Here is an 18,679-nt window from a genome sequence, read left to right on the forward strand (position 1 = left end):
TGGGGCAGTGAAGCACCTAAGGAAGGGCTTTTCGGCAAGCTGAGCCAGGAGCTGCGTAAGGGTGCCAGGAGTGAAGTGCAGAGGAAGGGGGTGGACTGGCTGGGTGCCTTGCTTTCCTCAACCCAGAGTTATGGTCCTTTCACTTGCAGACTTGGAGAACATATTGCTGAGACACGTAGCTGGGAAGAGTAGTAAGTTCATTTATATCCGTGAACAAAGAGGGGAGATGTGAGATCAGTTGGCCAGACTGAAATATGTTTTAAAAAGGCACATGAACATGAATTGAAGCAAACAGTCATAAAGTTCAAGTCCACATAACGAATGCTTTGGCCTTCTGACTCTTCCCACTAGACTCAGTCAGATGCTCCAAAATGGCTGCTCTGTGTCAGTCTCTTACCCCTCCTCAAGCTAACAGTAGGCACTGCCCACAAAATGTAAAAAGACCCACTTGGGGATCATCTTAGAAGAATGATTGTTTTCAAGGGTTACATAGAAACATAATTTCAGTTTTTAAAAACCACACACAAAAAAGGCCACACAATAAAACTGACTAGTAAAGTTAGGGAGAAAATTCAAAATGCTACTGGGTGTAGCATATAGCCAGCATCTGCAATTCACGGTCCAAGGCAGACAGGAAGCCTAAAACTAGAGAGCTGTTACGAGGCCTGAATAATTGTATGACCAATACAAGCACTTGTGGAGCTGCATGCTGATAAGAGCTGATAGAATGTTGTTGCCGTTACTGGTTGAATGATTTATCTAGTAAATAATTTCTTCATTGTAACTCTATAACTAGTTAATTACTATATGAAGAATTAATATTCTTGCTATCCATGTACAGTAAAAGTTGTTTTATCTGGCATGTTGAGGGAATAGGGGGTGCCGGTAAGTGAAAAATGCCGGGTAACTAAGAGGGAGGGAGTTTGGGTGCGGAAGGGGGCTCAGGGCAGCAGGCTGGGGCGTGGAAGAGGTTGCAGGGTGCTGGATCTGGGGGTTGCTCACCTCAGGCGGGTACCCACAAGTGGTGGTCTGTTCCAGCTGTTCCTAGGCAGAGATGCGGCAGGTGGCTCTACGCACTGCCCCCATCCTGCCCTGAGCACTAGCTCCATACCGCCCATTGGAAGGGAACCTAGGAGCAGCTGGGACAGATTGCCACTTGTGGTGAGCCGCCAGAGGTGAGCACCCCCCAGATCCGGTACCCTGCATCCCAGCCTGCTGCCTCAAGCCCCCTCTCGCACCCAAACGACCTCCCAGAGCTCACATTCCACACCCCTCCTCACCCGCTGTTGGCTCTGTGCCAACTGGACTATAAACTGGAATTTCAATGAAGATCAGAAATGCTGGTTTATAGAGCTTTCCAGTTGGTGACAGATAAAACAGATTTTACTGTAAATATCTAATCCTTTTTTAATCCTACTAAGATCTCATCCTCAGTATTCTGTAGCAATAAGTTCAACAATCCAGTTACAAACTCTCTTTTTCACCAGTTTTAAATGTCACCTTTCAATTTAATTGTGACTGTCCCCTAGTTCTTGTGTTATGAGACAGGATAAATAAGAGTTAGAAATCTGTCTTGTTTAGACTATTGCTTATTTTATATATTTTTCATGTCCTCTTCTATTTGCTCCTTTCTAAGGTAAACATAGAATCATAGATTTTAAGGTCAGAAGGGACCATTATGATCATCTAGTCTGACCTCCTGCACAATGCAGGCCACAGAATCTCACCCAGCAACTCTCGTAACAAACCCCTAACTTATGTCTGAGCTATTGAAGTCCTCAAATCATGGTTTAAAGACTTCAGGGTGCAGAGAAGCCTCCAGCAAGTGACTCGTGCCCCACGCTACAGAGGAAGGGGGCGGGGGGAGGGATACCTCAGTGGTTTGAGCATTGGCCTGCTAAACCCAGGGTTGTGAGCTCAATCCTTGAGGGGGCCATTTAGGATCTGGGGCAAAAATGGGGGATTGGTCCTGCTTTGAGCAGGGGGTTGGACTAGATGACCTCCTCAAGTCCCTTCCAACCTGGATATTCTATGATTCTAAAGCGAAAAACCCTCAAGACCTCTGCCCTGGAGGAAAATTCCTTCCCAACCCCAAATGTGGCCATCAGCTAAACCCTGAGCAAGACTCATCAGCCAGACACCCATCTCTGTGGTAACTCAGATCCCACCCCATCTAACATCCCATCACAGGCCATTGGGCATAGCTACCGTTAGTCGAAGATCAATTAATTGCCAATATTAGGCTATTCCATCATATCCTCTCCTCCATAAACTTATCAAGCTTAGTCTTGAAGCCAGATATCTTTTGCCCCCACTGCTTCCCTTGGGAGGCTGTTTCAGAACTTCACTCCTCTGATGGTTAGAATCCGTCTAATTTCAAGTCTAAACTTCCTGATGGCCAGTTTATATCCATTTGTTCTTGTGTCCACATTGGTACTGAGCTTAAATAATTCTTCTCCCTCTGTGGTATTTATCCCTCTGATATATTTATAGAGAGCAATCATCTCCTCTCAGCCTTCTTTTGGTTAGGCTAAACAAGCCAAGCTCTTTAAGTCTCCTTTCATAAGACAGGTTTTCCATTCCTCGGATCATCCTAGTAGCCCTTCTAAACAATCCTATCCTTTCAATTTCTCTTCATATGAGAGTTTTTCAAACTACAAATCGTTTTTTGTTACCCATCTGTGAATAGGGCTGGCTGGAAAACAAGATTTCTGTTTGTGAAAAATTTAGTGGTTTCAACATTTGTGTTCTGATGCAGAAAGAATCCAAGACTTTTCAAAAGCTTTGGAGTGAGAGATTCCCCCCACAACCACCAAGTGGTTAGAGCACTCCGCTGGCATGTAATGCGCCCTAATTTCAAGTCCTGGCTGTGCCTGATTCTTACAATCCAGGTGTATACCCTAACCACCAGGCTATTCTGATGTGGTGCACTCTGCTTTTGATCAGAAATCACACCCTGGATCTGAGAAATCTTCCAACCAAAGTTTCATCAAAACTGACGTTTCTGCAAAATGTTTGTTTCAATAAATCAGCATTTTCCGATGGATAAGTGTGTTGTCAAAATGTTCCTGATCAGCTTTGATCTGTGAACCCCTTTTCCTTCCCCTACATCTTTTTTTGAAATCGGGTGACCAGAACAACACTATCCTAGATGACTTTTATAATAGCATTATAATGTTCTCCATATTATTCGCCTTCTCATCCCTTGTACGTACTAACAGTTTGTTTGCTTTTTTGCCACTTCTACACACTCTCTGCAGCGATTTTCATTGAGATGTCTGCAGTGATGCTCAGGCCTTTTCCCTGAATTGGCAATTATTACCTCCAATATGCATTACTTTCCATTTGTCAACCCTGAATTTCATCTGCCAGCATGCTGCCTACTCAGTCCGCTTGGTCCTTACTGGTATTGGTAACCTAAACAGAGTTTAGGTCATCTGCAAATATTGCTTCTTCACAACTCACTCTACTTTCCAAATTATTAATATATATATTAAACAACCAAAATCCTAATATAGTTCCCCACCATTCACCCTTTGCCATGATGAATATTAATTTATTCCTAGCCTTTGTTTTCTCTCTCTTAGCCAGCTTCTTGCATCATGACTACATAACTTCTTTAGTATGGGACTTTTATAAACCCTTTGACAAAGTTCAAATAAATTGTCAACTAGTTTTTCTTAATCCATTATTTTATTGACACATTCAGAGAATTCTGATAGATTAGTGAGGCCTGGGTAATCAAATGTTATAGGTCATTTTAAGAAAATACACAATTTGCATATTCTAATATGCTGAACTCAAGGCACCAATCTGATCCAATGTGGCAAATCCTTTTTCCAGCTGCGTGATCAAGGCTAGAGCCTTCATAGATCGATAATACCAAAGTTTTGATCACTAAGTTATCAAGGTAAGAAAATGTGTCCCATTCTCTGGTTCGGACGTCTTCCTTCTCACTTAATCCCGCCTGGTATGCTTGTGGAATTCATCATCTTTCAGATACAAGAAAAATAAATTAACATCCATCATACCCAACTTTTTATTTATTTATTTATTTATTTTAAAAAAACCCAGGTCCATGAACCAACCAACACAGTAACAGCAGCAAAGCCCACACTGACTAGCAGCAGCTTCAGATTAGTCCCACTCTATACCCTGAGGCCTGGAGGTGGCCATAGTGACAGTTCTGAGTCCATCAGGGAAGATAAAACTGAAATTTTTTTTCTCATACTCAGCACTGCTGTGGTGTCTGTCCTGTAGAGAGAGATCATGGGCCTTCTGTTTTAGTTGATTACCTGTTGCTATCCCCTGCTGCAATGGCACTGTTGAGGCTGTAACCCTGCAGGGAAGGATGTGAGGCATAAAGGGTTGAGTGGAAGAATGAGCATTTGGGAAGGAGGGAGAGAACATAGGGAAAGAAACAGAGAAAGTGGGGAGGGCTGTGGGAGAATGAGGGAATCCAGGAAAGGACACCTCTGTAATGCTAGCTTCAAAAGCAGAAGGGTGGGGGAAGGATTCAGCCAGCAAAAAGAGCTACTACCATAGCCACAGAGGTCTGGGATCCAACCTGTTGCTTTAATAAGGCTCAGTAATGACAGTCTCCACACACCGATCTGTCCCCTGCACTTCTCCTTCCAATCTTACCTCCAGTTCTAACTCCTCTTCACATTTCTTTATGGAGATCAAGCACTACAAAGCCATCAGGTACAGGAGAGGTAGAAGTATCCAGTAAAGGGCAAGAGGGGATAAGGAGGCTGATGCCATGTTCATGGTCAGTAGCTGCAAATGAACAGTCGTCTTGATGCTGGAATCTGTAAATGAAGAAAAAAGACTGAAGGGAATTGTCTTATTCACATATTTGTCCCCACCATGGGGAAGATAAGCATCCAGAGTTTCCTTTCTTTAATAGCCATGGGTAAAGGATGATCCTGCTTCCCACTCTGCAAGGACACTGCTGTGAAATTCCCATTGTGACAGTTCTGTGGACCTCAGCATGGTGAAGAGTAGGAAAACTTGTCTAAGTTTATCTGAAAATTTCCTTTCTTCAAAACAAGGTCCAAAAGATGCAATCCACTCTTGAAACAAACGGAACACTTTAGTCGCCAGATAGAAGTTGCTTTTTTGTTAGAGGAAAGTATCCCCATGGAGAGCTCCTCAAACAGTTTCAAATTTCCAAAAGTTTTCACTGTCACCTCTATTGCCGTGCTCCGCAGCAGGAGAGACCATTTGTCTTGTCAAGCTATAGTGAACACTGTCTCTAATGAGAGACCATCAAATGGAATGATCCCAGATATGGAAGTTCTCAACAGTCAGTCTATTCCCCTAGTGTCAGTGCCTGACAGGTCCAGTTCTACCCCCAATTACATGCAGGCTGAAGACTCATCGCAGTGGATCTGTGGACTTTCTTACTCAATGAGAATATTTTCAGGTACGCTTAGATAAATTTCCCTTTGACTAAGACCAGGCCTACACCACAAACTTACATCGGTATGACTACATCACTCAGAGGTGCGAAAAATCCACCGCCCTGGGCGATGCAGTTATACCGACCTAGCCCTGCTGTAGACAGCGCTATGTTGATGAGAGAGCTTCTCCAATCAACGTAGCTACTGCCTCTCACAGGTTAACTACGCCGCTTCACTAACGTGCTTCAGCAGTGCGACTGCGCAGTTGAAGCTCTGTATGTGTAGACAAGCCCTAAGCTAGGACCAGATTTAGAACAAGCAACTGGGAGGTGAAAGGTCCCTTAGTCCCCCTGAGCCATCCAGCCTATCCTAGCTGGGGTCTGGATTGGAACCAGCAACTGGAAAGGCTCTGTAGCTCACTCCAAATTCCATACTACGTAAGCCCTCATGCAGTCGTTAACACATCTTCAGCCCATGTCTAATGCCTTTAAGTGGTGCTGGAATGTACCTGTCACTTCGATGTCCCCTGTAGCTTTGGCAATGTCATTCTTGATAACACAGGTATAGGTAGTATTAGCTGTGATGTTGTGCAGAACAGATACCACGTTCATAGTCACATTCTCAGAGTTCAGCTTGAAGCTGGTGTTGGAGACCTCAGATAAGTTGTCCCTGGTGTTATTGTGTGAGGTCCAAACCACAACAGGTTGCGGGAACCACCGAGGAGCCTCACACCGCAGGGTGTCCATGCTGCTGTTGTAATCCACATGCATCTCTGGAGAGCTGAAGGCTGTAGAATCAGTTAAAAGAGAAGAGTGGTGAACAAAACTGGAACCTCTAGGCATCTGGTATAAAATACCGACTGTGCCTGTCTGCTGTATCGTATTTCTAGAGGGCCTATTACTGTAACATCTAAGTACTTACCCTGAAACCAGAGATTCAAGCACCAGTCTTCATCCTTCCATGGCAGGCAGAGTTCCATGCAATTAACTATGTCTGGGACTGAATACAGAATATCCCAAAGTTCCTTATACCTGAGCAACTTGGTTTATCAAGCTAACAAGTTCCACTGAGGCACCTGCCTGAACCTTACAGCCTCTGGGGAAAACATTTCTCTTAGTTTTCCAGTTGGCACTTGATTAAACTGTAGAGTCAGGGCCCCTGTTTCCCCTTTAGTCAACTGGCCACTTCCCCCTCTTCTGAGAATATTTCTCATAACAGGGGAGAGAAAATACGTTCAAGAAAAACAGGCAAATGTGCTTGTAGAACTACTTTGGCCACCCTCACCACGCATTCCTGCAGCATACCAGTTATAGCAGAGGTCTTTAATCTGGGGGCAAGGAGGGAGCACCACCCAGCTCCGCCCCTGGCCCCAGCTGCCAGCCATGTGGCCCAGGGATCTGCTTCTGGCCGCGGCTGCCAGCCCCCACATCAAGGGTCCCAGCCAAGGGTTCACTCCCACCTCTGCCCTCAGCTGTGGCCCCAGCCTCGACCTCCTTACCCCGTCCTCATTCCCCCTCCCAGAAGTAGGTAGGTAGGGTGTGGGGGGGGGGAGGGGCGAGGTAAAAAGTTTGGGGACTATTGATTTATAGCATCACAAAGTTCCAGCACTGCAGAATCCATAGTGGATTTACTGACTCCAAACTGGTCCCCAAGTGACCTGCACCAATCAGAGGTGGCCACTTCCTCCAGGCCAATTGCCACAAGCTTTTGCACAGAGAACAAGGCTCTCCTCCTGGTACTCTGGTGCTTCAGGGCCAGTGTGAGCTCTTCAAAAGAGTTCCAGAAAAGCAGCCTTCCTTATGTGAGCTTTTTAGAACCACGGCTGCCCAGCCTAGGTCTGAAGAACAATGTAGTCCCACTACTCTGTGCCCTTGGGCCTGGTATAATAATACTGCTTGCCTGTGTGCACTTCACCCACCAGAAGTCCATTCAGCCCTTCACTCAACCAAGTATGGCAGGCCCATTCGTCTTATTCAGTCCCCCATTGTCAGGCTGCCAGCTGGTCAGGCTGCAACCCCTGCTATACCAGAGGTGACAGGTCTTGGGCTTGTGCAGCCTCCATGCTCCAGAAAGAGTGTTTGCAGATTAGTCTCTAAAATAAGTTGGCCTGCAACTGGGGCCCATGTGGTTGGACTGGAACTTTTAAAAAAGTTGGTGACTTCTGAACCCATGATTATTGTGGAGAACCAGCCCAAAAGGAATTGGGGGATTTTTTTTTTCCCAACGGTGATGGGTGGTTGTGGGGGAAGGGTCCTCTGATTGTGAAAGCTGCAAGAGTTTGAACTCTCCTCTCACAATTCCCCTAGCTGCTCATGAGGGTGTCCCCAAAGGTCACCTCAAAGCACTGCTATGTGGCCTGGGTCTGCAAACTCTGAGATACATGCCCAGAAGACATGGCCACTCACATGGCTGAGGGCAACACTAGTGTGGGTGCAACAGCAAGCACATTAAAAATGGCTGCCACGTGCATGTACTGACTCATGGTAACTACATCCAGTGACATACAAGCCATAAAGCACTTTAGTGAAAATAAGCTCTTACAGGCATAACACAGATCCAAAGATGACATAAGCAGGTGAAATACTCTTGACCTCAGTGGCGTTGTACTCATTTATAGTAGTGATAGGTTTGATTATTATGGCAGAATTTTTCAGAAGCGCTCAGCATTCACAATTGAAAATTTAGCCCTAATTGTGAGTGTTGAGCGCTTTTGAACGCATGGGCTTATGTAAAAGAGACACATATACCAGATTTACCATGCCACTCATAGTTTGTCCTGGTTTTTTTCATTGCTGTGTGTTACCAGGAACAAAGTCATGTGGAATGTGTGTTCAAAGTGATGAACAGTATCTGGATTGCAGAGAAAAGTCAAATGAGTGTAGACTTCCTCAAAGTGAATGTAGTGTTTCATCATAAACTAATTCAGAATACTACAGTACTGAACAACTATTCTCCACTCTAAGAATTATGTTTGTGCCACTGTTTAGTCACAAGCTGGCAATAGCAACACCAATACGCATTTGTAAAGTGCATTTTTGCCTTTTCTATAACTATTTTGTGACCCTAAAAATGTCAACTCCGTGTCCCTGATTTTTGATTTTGAAAATACAATTATGCTAATCCCATGTCTTCAAAAATATTGTGTCTGGTTAGCTTGAAATAGCTCTGAAAAAGTCTCCTCTAGCAGGAGAGCACCCCTAAGAAATTCTAGCTAGAAAGTGTGTTTTCTGAGGAAGGCTTAAACAAAAAAAAACCACCCAAAACAAAAAAACATATCAAGCTAGTAATGGAAAGCTAGTTATAACTACTGCTAGGTGAATACGGTGAACTTTTGTATGATTAAACCTTCGGATTAGCAGCAATGCTATCCACAACCATGTTAATTCACTTTCTGCAAATGTGGCTGGATTAAAGACGACCAGCCTGTGTCAAAGATTTAGATGAATTTAACTAAAATGTTCATACAAAGTAAAACATGTCACAAATACTCATGTGAATATTTGATAGTGCAAAGGCTTGCCCTGGAAGTATCTGCATGACCATCTTCAACATGACAATGTTATAGTAATTTAAAGCCTATTTTTAAAAAGTTTCAGGCCTCCAATCATGGAGCAGAAACTACAGCATTACTAGATGAACAATCACAAGGATCCACTAATAAACATCTGACACAATAGCCATGATATGACCAACCCATTGGCACTAATGTTAGAATAAATATTTTTTCTTAATGAACAAATTAGCAAATATCAAAGTTTGTAGAAAACTGGCAAACAGAAAAGGGCTCCAGATGTGACCATCAATTCCTTGCTAGAAGTAGTTCACATGGCTCTAGTTATGATCTGAGCTATGGAAAGAAAATGCAGTCACTCAATAATTAATAAAATCTAATTATTATTACACAAGAGCGACCTGGATTCCTATGAAATCGCTACCAGGCAGATGGTTCGATTCTATAAATAGTGTGCATGTATGAAGTTAGAATCAGGCCCTTTATGTAGTCAGCTGAGCAACCGAGAAAAGCAAAAACAGTCAATGGAGGAAAAGTTAAATTATGTTTCTAAATGGGGCATTTAAAAATAATTTTATTTCCCAGAGCAAAGACATGGAAAGGGAGGGGAAGTCCCTGAATTTCTTTGGAAGCTCCAAGGAAACTCTTCTACATTCATTTCTCTTGTTTACTTTCCCTACCCTCTTATCCTTTGACCTACAGCAATACACTTCTGGCCACGGATAATTCGAGATGCCTCATTCTGGCAGAGAATGGAAGGAGGTTGCTGCAGTGCTTTCCAATTTTCCTGGAAGCAAGGGGAAGTGTGGACAGATCACAGTGGGTGAAATCATTGATTAGAGATCTACAGTATAGTCGAGTGGGAGCATGAAGGGGACAGCAAACTGCTGCACAAATTCATTCTGATATGCAGAATGCAAAAATGTCACTGATGAAAGAAATATTTTCTCTACAAGAAGTTTGCTAAGGTACTGTAACTTAGCATGATTTTACAGATCTACACAGTAAAACAAAGCCCTGTGAATTAGAACAGTTAGCACAAAGAAGGACTAATTAAGGCCCGAAGGCCAGATTCTCTGTCCTGATCTGCTCCCTGAGTGGCACAAAGGGAGAGGAAACTGGCTGTTTTTTGAGAATACCCTTGACGTGGCAGAATCTGCAGCAGGTGTCATGCAAAAATCCCAGGGTAGACAACGCCTAATAAAGCTCCTTGTTCAGTGTTAGAAGAAAGCGACTGTTTCACTAGTCTCATATGACAGGCAGCACTGCTTCCGCTAGGAGCAGAGTAACCTGTCAACTCCCAGGTCTCAAACACCCTCCAATTTCTGAAGCAGGAGACAAACCTCAGATTCCCCACAGTGAATTACTTAGCTAGTCCCACGTTTCTCCTTACTCAAATGTTTTGCTAGAGAACCACAGGGAAGATGCAGCAAGTCTCAGGAACAGTTGAGACAGAAGGAAGCACAGAAAAGGACTGGTAAATTTGGGAGATATACCTGGATTTACCCTTGTAGTTCCAAAGGGATCATCAAAAACTGTCATGCAGGGAGGTCATATATATGTTTAAATGGAAGCTTGCACAGCTCTGGAACCTGAATTCCAGAGTTGGCTGTAGTGTGACTTGCCATCCATCTCCAGAATCCTGGATTCATTTTACTGCCCTACAGGCACCAATGCAAGTTGACGGGATTTAGCACACTGTCCTTGATTGCTTGAGGGAGTTTGCCCACTTCACAGCGTGATTTGTGGCAGGAGGCTCAGGAATGGAATAGCAGCAGCCATTGCAGGTTAGGATTGAGGAACATGGGCAGACCTGTAGTGGTGGAGTGCCCCAGCACTGAAATAGCAGTAGGGCTGAGGGTCAGGAGTGAGGGACTTGACAGAGGTGTACAGTGTCCAAGGCCTGTTAGAGAAGGATGTGCTGCATGTTTGGACAGAAATGAGTTGGTGGAGCTCTGGGGGGACCCTGGACTGGAATAGAAGAGGATGCTAAATGTGAGGATTCTGGTGTATGAGCAGAGCAGTGCAGCTCAGTTTGCATGGTGCCTATCTGCATTAGCCGGGCCTGTCACAAATAACAGAATTCCGGAAACAACTCCTCTGGGTTTGGCTTGGTTTTTTTGGCTCTCTCACTAGGTTTTCCTCACCTCCAGTCTTATATTCCAGCCCTGCTTCTCCATTCCCTTTGGATGTGGTGACAGAGCACTTGTAAGCACCAGCATCGGAGAGCTGCACATCTCTCAGCATCAAGGAGGCGTTCCCACCAATCACCTGCTCTGCGAACACCGCTGTCCGGCCCTTGAACACTTCATCCTGGTCCTTTAGATGGTCCTTGCCGCCTTTAAACTCATGCACCATCCCAGAGACCCCAGCTTTAGCCCACCGAATCTCTATGTTGCTGAGCTTGATGTCAGGTTCGAAAGTGCAGCCCAGGATGCCATCTTCCCCAATGTTCCCAGCAGAGGTTAGTGTGGTGACACTGATGTAGCGTCTCCCTGCAATGAAAGAGCACACGTTCAGTGCCATGACAATGTGATGGGTAAAGGACAGCAGCAAGCCAGAACACCCTGGGCATTAACAGGCTCTTGCTGCAATGTGAACGACCAAGCCAGAGGCAGAATGCCTTTAACCACCTCAGAAGGGCACTAGCAGCTGGCTACTGCAGATCCTGGTGTGGCTAGAGCTACTGGAATCTGGTTCTTGAGTTGTGTTTCGTAAAAACGCTTTTTACAAAGCTCTTTGGGGTGTTATTACAACGTACCTTCCCACTCTGAAAAGCAGTTCCTCCCCAAAGGACAAGAGAAAATCATTTCGATAAAGGTTATAAAAGCATGTTCTCTACTAGCTTGATTCCCTTTCTAGGGGATTTTTCTCACTGACTCTTTTTTTAAAAGTGCAGATATAAATGGCTTTTGACAAAAGCTTTTGTTGCTCAGGGTCTCTTTATATTCCTTCCACAGGTGTAGGTATTTACAAAAGATACTGCAAACAGCAAACTCCTCATTCTACAGAGATGTAACATTCAAGAGAAAAATAAAAAGGCCAACATACATTCCACCAGTAGTGGGATCTAGCAAATCAGCGTTTGCCTTCTTCAGGCTACTGGCCTCCATTACAAAGCAGCAGATCTCCACAGATCCCCAGCTTTTGTCCTAGCAGATCACCTTGGGAACAAACTCCTTGCCTGAGCCAGATCCTCTTTCTGTGCAATACTCCTCTACAGGCTGTCTCACCCAAACTACCCTAGGGAGACAGCAGGAGGTTTTTAATGTGATTATTTCCCATCATGCTCAGAGGCAGAGCTGAATCTACCTTAGAATCATAGAATATCAGGGTTGGAAGAGACTTCAGGAGGTCATCTAGTCCAACCCCCTGCTCAAAGCAGGACCAACCCCAACTAAATCATCCCAGCCAGGGCTTTGTCAAGCCAGGTCTTAAAAACCTCTAAGGATGGCGATTCCACCACCTCCCTAGGTAACCCATTCCAGTGCTTCACCACCCTCCTAGTGAAATAATGTTTCCTAATATCCAACCTAGACCTCCCCCACTGTAACTTGAGACCATTGCTCCTTGTTCTGTCAGGAGCCTATTGATGGGCTGGCAGCCCAGTGAATCCCTAACTCAGGGTCTTTTCCTTCTAGGACAGAACTCTCCTGTCAAGGTTCCTTCCCCACTCTGAACTCTAGGGTACAGATGTGGGGACCTGCATGAAAGACCCCTTAAGCTTATTCTTACCAGCTTAGGTTAAAAACTTCCCCAAGGTACAAACTTTGCCTTGTCCTTGAACCCTATGCTGCCACCAGCAAGCATTTTAACCAAGGAACAGGGAAAGAGCCCACTTGGAGACGTCTTCCCCCAAAATATCTCCCCACGCCCTACACCCCTTTTCCTGGGGAAGGCTTGATAAGAATCCTCACCAATTTGTACAGGTGAACACAGACCCAAACCCTTGGATCTTAAGAACAATGAAAAATCAATCAGGTTCTTAAAAGAAGAATTTTAATTAAAGAAAAAGTAAGAGAATCACCTCTGTAAAATCAGGATGGTAAATACCTTACAGGGTAATCAGATTCAAAACATAGAGAATCCCTCTAGGCAAAACCTTAAGTTACAAAAAGACACAAAAACAGGAATAGACATTCCCTCCAGCACAGCTTATTTTACCAGCCATTAAACAAAAGGATTACTAGCTAGATTACTTACTAACTTAATAGGAGTTGTAAGGCTGCATTCCTGATCTGTTCCCGGCAAAAGCATCACACAGACAGATCAAGCCTCCCCCCCCCCCCGAGATTTGAAAGTATCTTGTCCTCTCATTGGTCATTTTGGGTAGTGCCAGCTAGGTTACCTTAGCTTCTTAACCCTTTACAGGTGAAAGGGTTTTGCCTCTGGCCAGGAGAGATTTTATAGCAATGTATACAGAAAAGTGGTTACCCTTCCCTTTATATTTATGACATCTCCTATTCTCTTTGGTTCACACCCAAGGCAAGCTGGCAGGTGGGTTCATCCTGTATCCAGATGAAAGAAATAAGAAGAGAAGGAAGGAGACTAAATTTAAAAGGGAGGAATATGTTAGCCAATGACTAACGAGGCAAGTACATAAGGCAACAGACCACAAATACTGTGTCAGACAGTTAAGCACCTCTGTCTCCTTTATTATTATTTTCATTTGTATTACATTAGCTTCTAGGGGCCCCAAATGAGATTACATTGCGCTAGGTGCTGTACATACACATAGAAAAAAGTTAAAGAAAGAATTGAGAGTGGGAGAGGAAGAAAGACTGGAAATTTGGAAGAAGGAAGAAGAGAACATAGAATAGAAAGGGAAAAGAAGGAGAAGAGAAGGAAATAGAGAACAGTGATATGGAGAGGAAAACAGACCGAAAAAGATGGAAGAAAAGATAACAAACAGAGCAGAAATAAGAGAAAAAAAATCAACTAAATGGCATTAAATGGGGAAAGAATAAATGCAAGTGAACAAAGCCAATTTTAAAAGGGTTTATATAATGGAAAGTATACATACCAAATTACACAATCAATAATATTCATAACACTTTTGAAAAAGGGATGGGACCAAATGTGTTGTGGAAGTGGAGATAGACATTTGCTTAGGGCCATCCTGGCTGGCTACCTGGCCTCCCAATTTGATTATATTAATTGTAAATACAATTCTTCCTCCTGATTCCCCTTAGTTCTTTCCTATGGTTGCACAGAACTGGACTTCTGAATGGGACACAGACAAGCAACCTGTTCTATCAACAACTGCAAGTAGCATGTTCCATCATCTACAGCTACTCAGGAGACTGTCCCATCCTGGCGGCTGATGACCTGGCCTCAGTAATAAATGGCTTTGTCTTTTCCCTTCTGGACTATGGCAATGCCATATAGCTTGGCAGGAAGCCCTCAGCTGTCAGAAAACTCCAATTGGCTTAGAATGCAGCAGCATGTCTATTCAGCAACACAGGCTACCGTAAGGATATCAAACCTGCCCTTGCTCTTTAGGCTGGCTTCCCACAGAATAGCAAGTCAAGTTCAAGGCCTCAGTCCTCAGTAGTTTGGTACCAGGATACCGAAAAGATTGCCTAGAGCTCTTCTATGAGCTAACAACTCCATTCCTCAGGCACAGTGGAATTGTCCACACAATGTTAGAGCTCATCTTTGTACAGCTTTCTCAGAGGCTGATCCAAAACTGGAACAAACTCCCCCAGGAACAAAGAAGCATCACACAAAACTCACCCCCTTCCATTCCCAGAGGCATTTCTTCAACCTGCTGTCTTGAGTACACATAGCAAAGTGTACATATTACATTATTTGAAACAAAATAAAGCATAAAGCACTCATACTTTCTCCGTGGGAGGAGGAAGAGAGAAAGAACAATCACACATGACAGATGGCTAGTCATGTCACCTTATGCACTTTTAGATAGTACTACAGTGCCAAGGGCTGTATAAAAAGCCAAATAGAATCAGGCAAAATGGATCCTTCTATCCCTCCTCCATCCCACACCAGCAGATTTCACTGTCCTGGGGAAGGTGCACTGAACTGGGAACCAGATCATCATAAGATTACGTTTCACTTCATCCACTCACCATGTCTTTCACAATGCACATTATGGAACAAGGCTTCACACCCCACTGAGATATTACAGCAGAACTAGGAAGAGAACCTAGCACTCTACTTTGGTAGCTCTATTTAGCCACACTGCTTCTATGTACTTGGCTATGCTGACTGTAGAATGGATCTTCCTTGCATATGTAACCCACTGTTATAATGTATTATGCATCCTGTAGCAGCTGGTCCATAGAGTATAGCAGTCTGTGCCTGCTGCCAGCTAGCAGAGCTGCCCAATTAGCGCAAGCTGAAAATGTGCTGAAGTGTTGAAGGTTGTGAGTGGAAACCCTCATTATAATCTGTAAGAGGTGGCCATGATAATTGCTTATAAATAGAATTGTTTTTTCCTTTTTAAAACCCTAGGAACTTATATACAAAACAAACTATGTTAAAAGAAGGCTATTAAGATTCCAAAGAGAAATCCTCAGAAGGCAGGAAATTACAGAAATAAAGTGGCCTGTGGAACCTTAATTCATCCCTCTTTTGCGTATGCATTATGACACAGTCTTTAATTACATGATCACATGCTGTTTTTTCCCCACAGAGGGGGAAACTGACACAACAAAGTGACTTGCCCGAAAAGGACTTCAGAAAGGTCTGCAGAAAAGGACCTGGAAATTCCAGTGGACGAGAAGCTGGATATGAGTCAACAGTGTGCCCTGGTTGCCAAGAAGGCTAATAGCATATTGGGCTGTATTAGTAGGAGCATGGCCAGCAGATCGAGGGAAGTGATTATTCCCCTCTATTCGACACTGGTGAGGCCACAACTGGAGTATTGCGTCCAATTTTGTTCCCCCCAGTAGAGAAGGGATGTGGACAAATTGGAGAGAGTCCAGCGGAGGGCAACAAAAATTATTAGGGGGCTGGGGCACATGACTTACGAGAAGAGCTGAGGGAAGTGGGGTTATTTAGTCTGCAGAAGAGTGACGGGGGATTTGATATCAGCCTTCAACTAGCTGATGGGGGGTTTCAAAGGGGATGGAGCTCGGCTGTTCTCAGTGGTGGCAGATGACAGAACAAGTAGCAATGGTCTCAAGCTACAGTGGGGGAAGTCTAGGTTGGATATTAGGAAACACTATTTCACTAGGAGGGTGGTGAAGCACTGGAATGGGTTACCTAGGGAGCTGGTGGACTCTCCATCCTTGGTTTTTAAGGCCCGCTTGACAAAGCTCTGGCTGGGATGATTTAGTTAGTGTTGGTCCTGCTTTGAGCAGGGGGTTGGACTAGATTACCTCCTGAGGTCTCTTCCAACCTTAATCATCTATGATTCTATGACAGATACTACACAGCATACTAGGGTCTGAGCTAGGATTAGAATGCAGGACCCCAGACTCAGTTAAAAAATTATCACAGATTCATACCACTACTGAAATATTCTGAGATTAACAAGAAGCCTAAAATTTCAGTTGAAGCAAACTCACAGGGCCGGGGGAGTAGGGGAGTCCATCCTTCAGCAGGATGATTGCCCAGTGGCATGTACTTCCAAAACGCCAACTGAGATGCAACAGAACGATGCTCAGATTGGGCAAAAAATGCTGCCAGGAAGTAATCACATACCTGAAACACCAAAGCCGATGATCAGCACAATCACTGCTACCAGGATTATGATGATGGTGATCATGCTATTTAAAAAAAAAAAAATTATTTAGCAGACTCTCTCCTCTAAATCATAACATTATCACACACTTGGGCATAGTTCTCAGTCTCTGCTCAAAGAAGAAAGTCAGAGCTGGGATAACAGTGGGAGCTGCAGGTCTAAGAGTGTGGTAGATTAGCATCGTGGTGACATTTGCAGGACTGGAGTAGCAGTGAGCTGTGCAGGCAGGAATGCGGTGCACCAGCAGAGCTGGGGGTGGGTGGTCAGGTCAGAACTTTTACAGTGGGAAAGGCTGGCTCATCTCATTCATTAATATTTCTTCCCTTTGTTGACATATCTATTCTATATAAGTTCTTATACTGGCCTGATCACTGCAGTATCTGAGCATTTTCCTGTAGTGCCTTAAGCAACATGACTAACATCTGTCACGTGTTGTTTGTTCTCTCATCCCCTCCCTGGGGGGAAAAGCATGTGGAGTGGAGGGAGTGTCTTGTATTAGCAGGGGTTTCCTGGTTGGTTTTTTGTTTAGTTTTTAATACTCATGTTGTTCTATGTTTATGTCAGAGACGGCAAAGACAACAAACTGCACCTTGCCCTTGGAATGGGAAGTGGATGAGGTTTGTGATGGTCCCTGGGTCTTGGGGAAGATCATTCCACCCTCTCAGACTGGTGAGATATGCAGTGAGCGGTATCTGTCCTCCCTGGCCTGTAAACGGAGCCCTTCCAGCTCTTAGGGTCCCTCTGATACCTTAGCCTGAGTTCTGGGGGCTTGATCCTGCAAGGTACTTGACGCTCTGTCCTTGGGGCAGTAAATCACTGATGCATATTTAATTGTAAGCATGCCAAGAGCCCTGCTGAAGCCCATGGAACTACTCACACATGTTTTGCTGTGTCAGAACAGAGAGTTCAGCACCTTGCAGGTGTAGTGGAGAAAGAGCCTGGTACACTGGGCTTGGTGCAAGACCTGAGGTCTGAACCAGAGGCTGTGAACCAGACTCAGGCCATGCATTAAAGCAGATGCTTACAAGTTCACTTCCCCGTATGTGAACTTGGCAAAGTTGCTGCGAGCATTGCTAAAACATAGGCATTACCAGGCACTTAAATATTTACCTAAATACATTCCAGAAGGCTAGTACAGATAAACCATTTTATCTTGTACTAGATTGGAGTGTAACAAAATAATGAATAGGGATGTTTTGTCTGGGATATCAGGAACAAGGTACAAGGGGAGGTAACAAACAAAGGTCATAAAGCACATAAGGTGGTATGTAAGTTGTTTATCCCAGTTGTTTGTCTCAGACTGCTCACAAACAGCCTCCAGCATGCAAGTCATTCCCAGCTTGATCTCTGTGTGCTGCAGCCAGCCACACATGAACTTTTACCAGCCTGGTTATACTGCAGGGTGACCCCAACTCATTTTCCGTCCCAGATTTTCCCCCTATGTCCTGTACTGTCCAGCCTTCTTAGGGACAATACAGATTTATATAGGTCTGTTAGTTCATCAATGGAAATAATGTGCACAGATTTTGTCACCTCAAATGGAGCTTCCCCAAACACTTCAATTTAAACACACTGGATTAGACAAAACAATAAAACAAGTTTATTAATTTCAAAGAGAGAGATTTTAAGTGAACACAAGTAATGAGGCATACAAGTCAGAAATGGTTATAAGAAAAACAAAAATATGCAACTGGGGCCCATCTTAAACTATGTTAAATTCAAAGTAGAGTTTTTCGAATCATAGAAGATTAGGGTTAGAAGAGACCTCAGGAGGTCTAGTCCAATCCCCTGCTCAAAGCAAAATGTGGTGGGGCAGTTACCCAGCTCCTGTGAAAGGCTACGCTGATTGGGGAAGCAGCCACAGCTGGGACAATGCCCCAATCAGGCCACGGCTGTCCCTATAAAAGAGGCTGCAAGTCAGGCACTGACTCAGTCTTTCTCTAGTGGTGGAGAGAGAAGGACCTAGCTGCCTGAGAGAGAAGGGTACCTAAGGTAGAGTAGTCCTGGGGAAAGGCAAGAGGAGCTGGGGAGCCCCGGCCTGGTAACTCCCCAGGC

General features: G+C 44.3%; 1 protein-coding gene across 1 annotated transcript; it reads right to left on the reverse strand.

The window, feature by feature from the left end:
• Positions 1–3,692: 3,692 nt before the first annotated feature.
• VTCN1 (V-set domain containing T cell activation inhibitor 1) lies at positions 3,693–16,648 on the reverse strand. Its single transcript, XM_073309968.1, has 5 exons — positions 16,585–16,648; positions 11,064–11,411; positions 5,914–6,192; positions 4,645–4,811; positions 3,693–3,992 (listed from the first exon to the last, which is right to left on the reverse strand). Exons 1-4 carry the CDS (start codon positions 16,646–16,648, stop codon positions 4,690–4,692), a joined length of 813 nt encoding a protein of 270 aa, XP_073166069.1. The 3' UTR covers positions 3,693–3,992; positions 4,645–4,689.
• Positions 16,649–18,679: the final 2,031 nt, after the last annotated feature.

The sequence above is a fragment of the Lepidochelys kempii genome, chromosome 1, assembly GCF_965140285.1.
Source record: "Lepidochelys kempii isolate rLepKem1 chromosome 1, rLepKem1.hap1, whole genome shotgun sequence".
Classification (NCBI taxonomy): Eukaryota; Metazoa; Chordata; order Testudines; family Cheloniidae; genus Lepidochelys; species Lepidochelys kempii.

Excerpts from the sequence above, each read along its gene's own strand:
- VTCN1 (XM_073309968.1), bottom strand. The coding sequence starts at position 16,648 with ATGATCACCATCATCATAATCCTGGTAGCAGTGATTGTGCTGATCATC. Across the intron at positions 11,412-16,584 it reads CATCGGCTTTGGTGTTTCAG|GGAGACGCTACATCAGTGTC; the intron begins GTATGTGATTAC and ends CTTTCATTGCAG. Across the intron at positions 6,193-11,063 it reads GCTGGAATATAAGACTGGAG|CCTTCAGCTCTCCAGAGATG; the intron begins GTGAGGAAAACC and ends CTGATTCTACAG.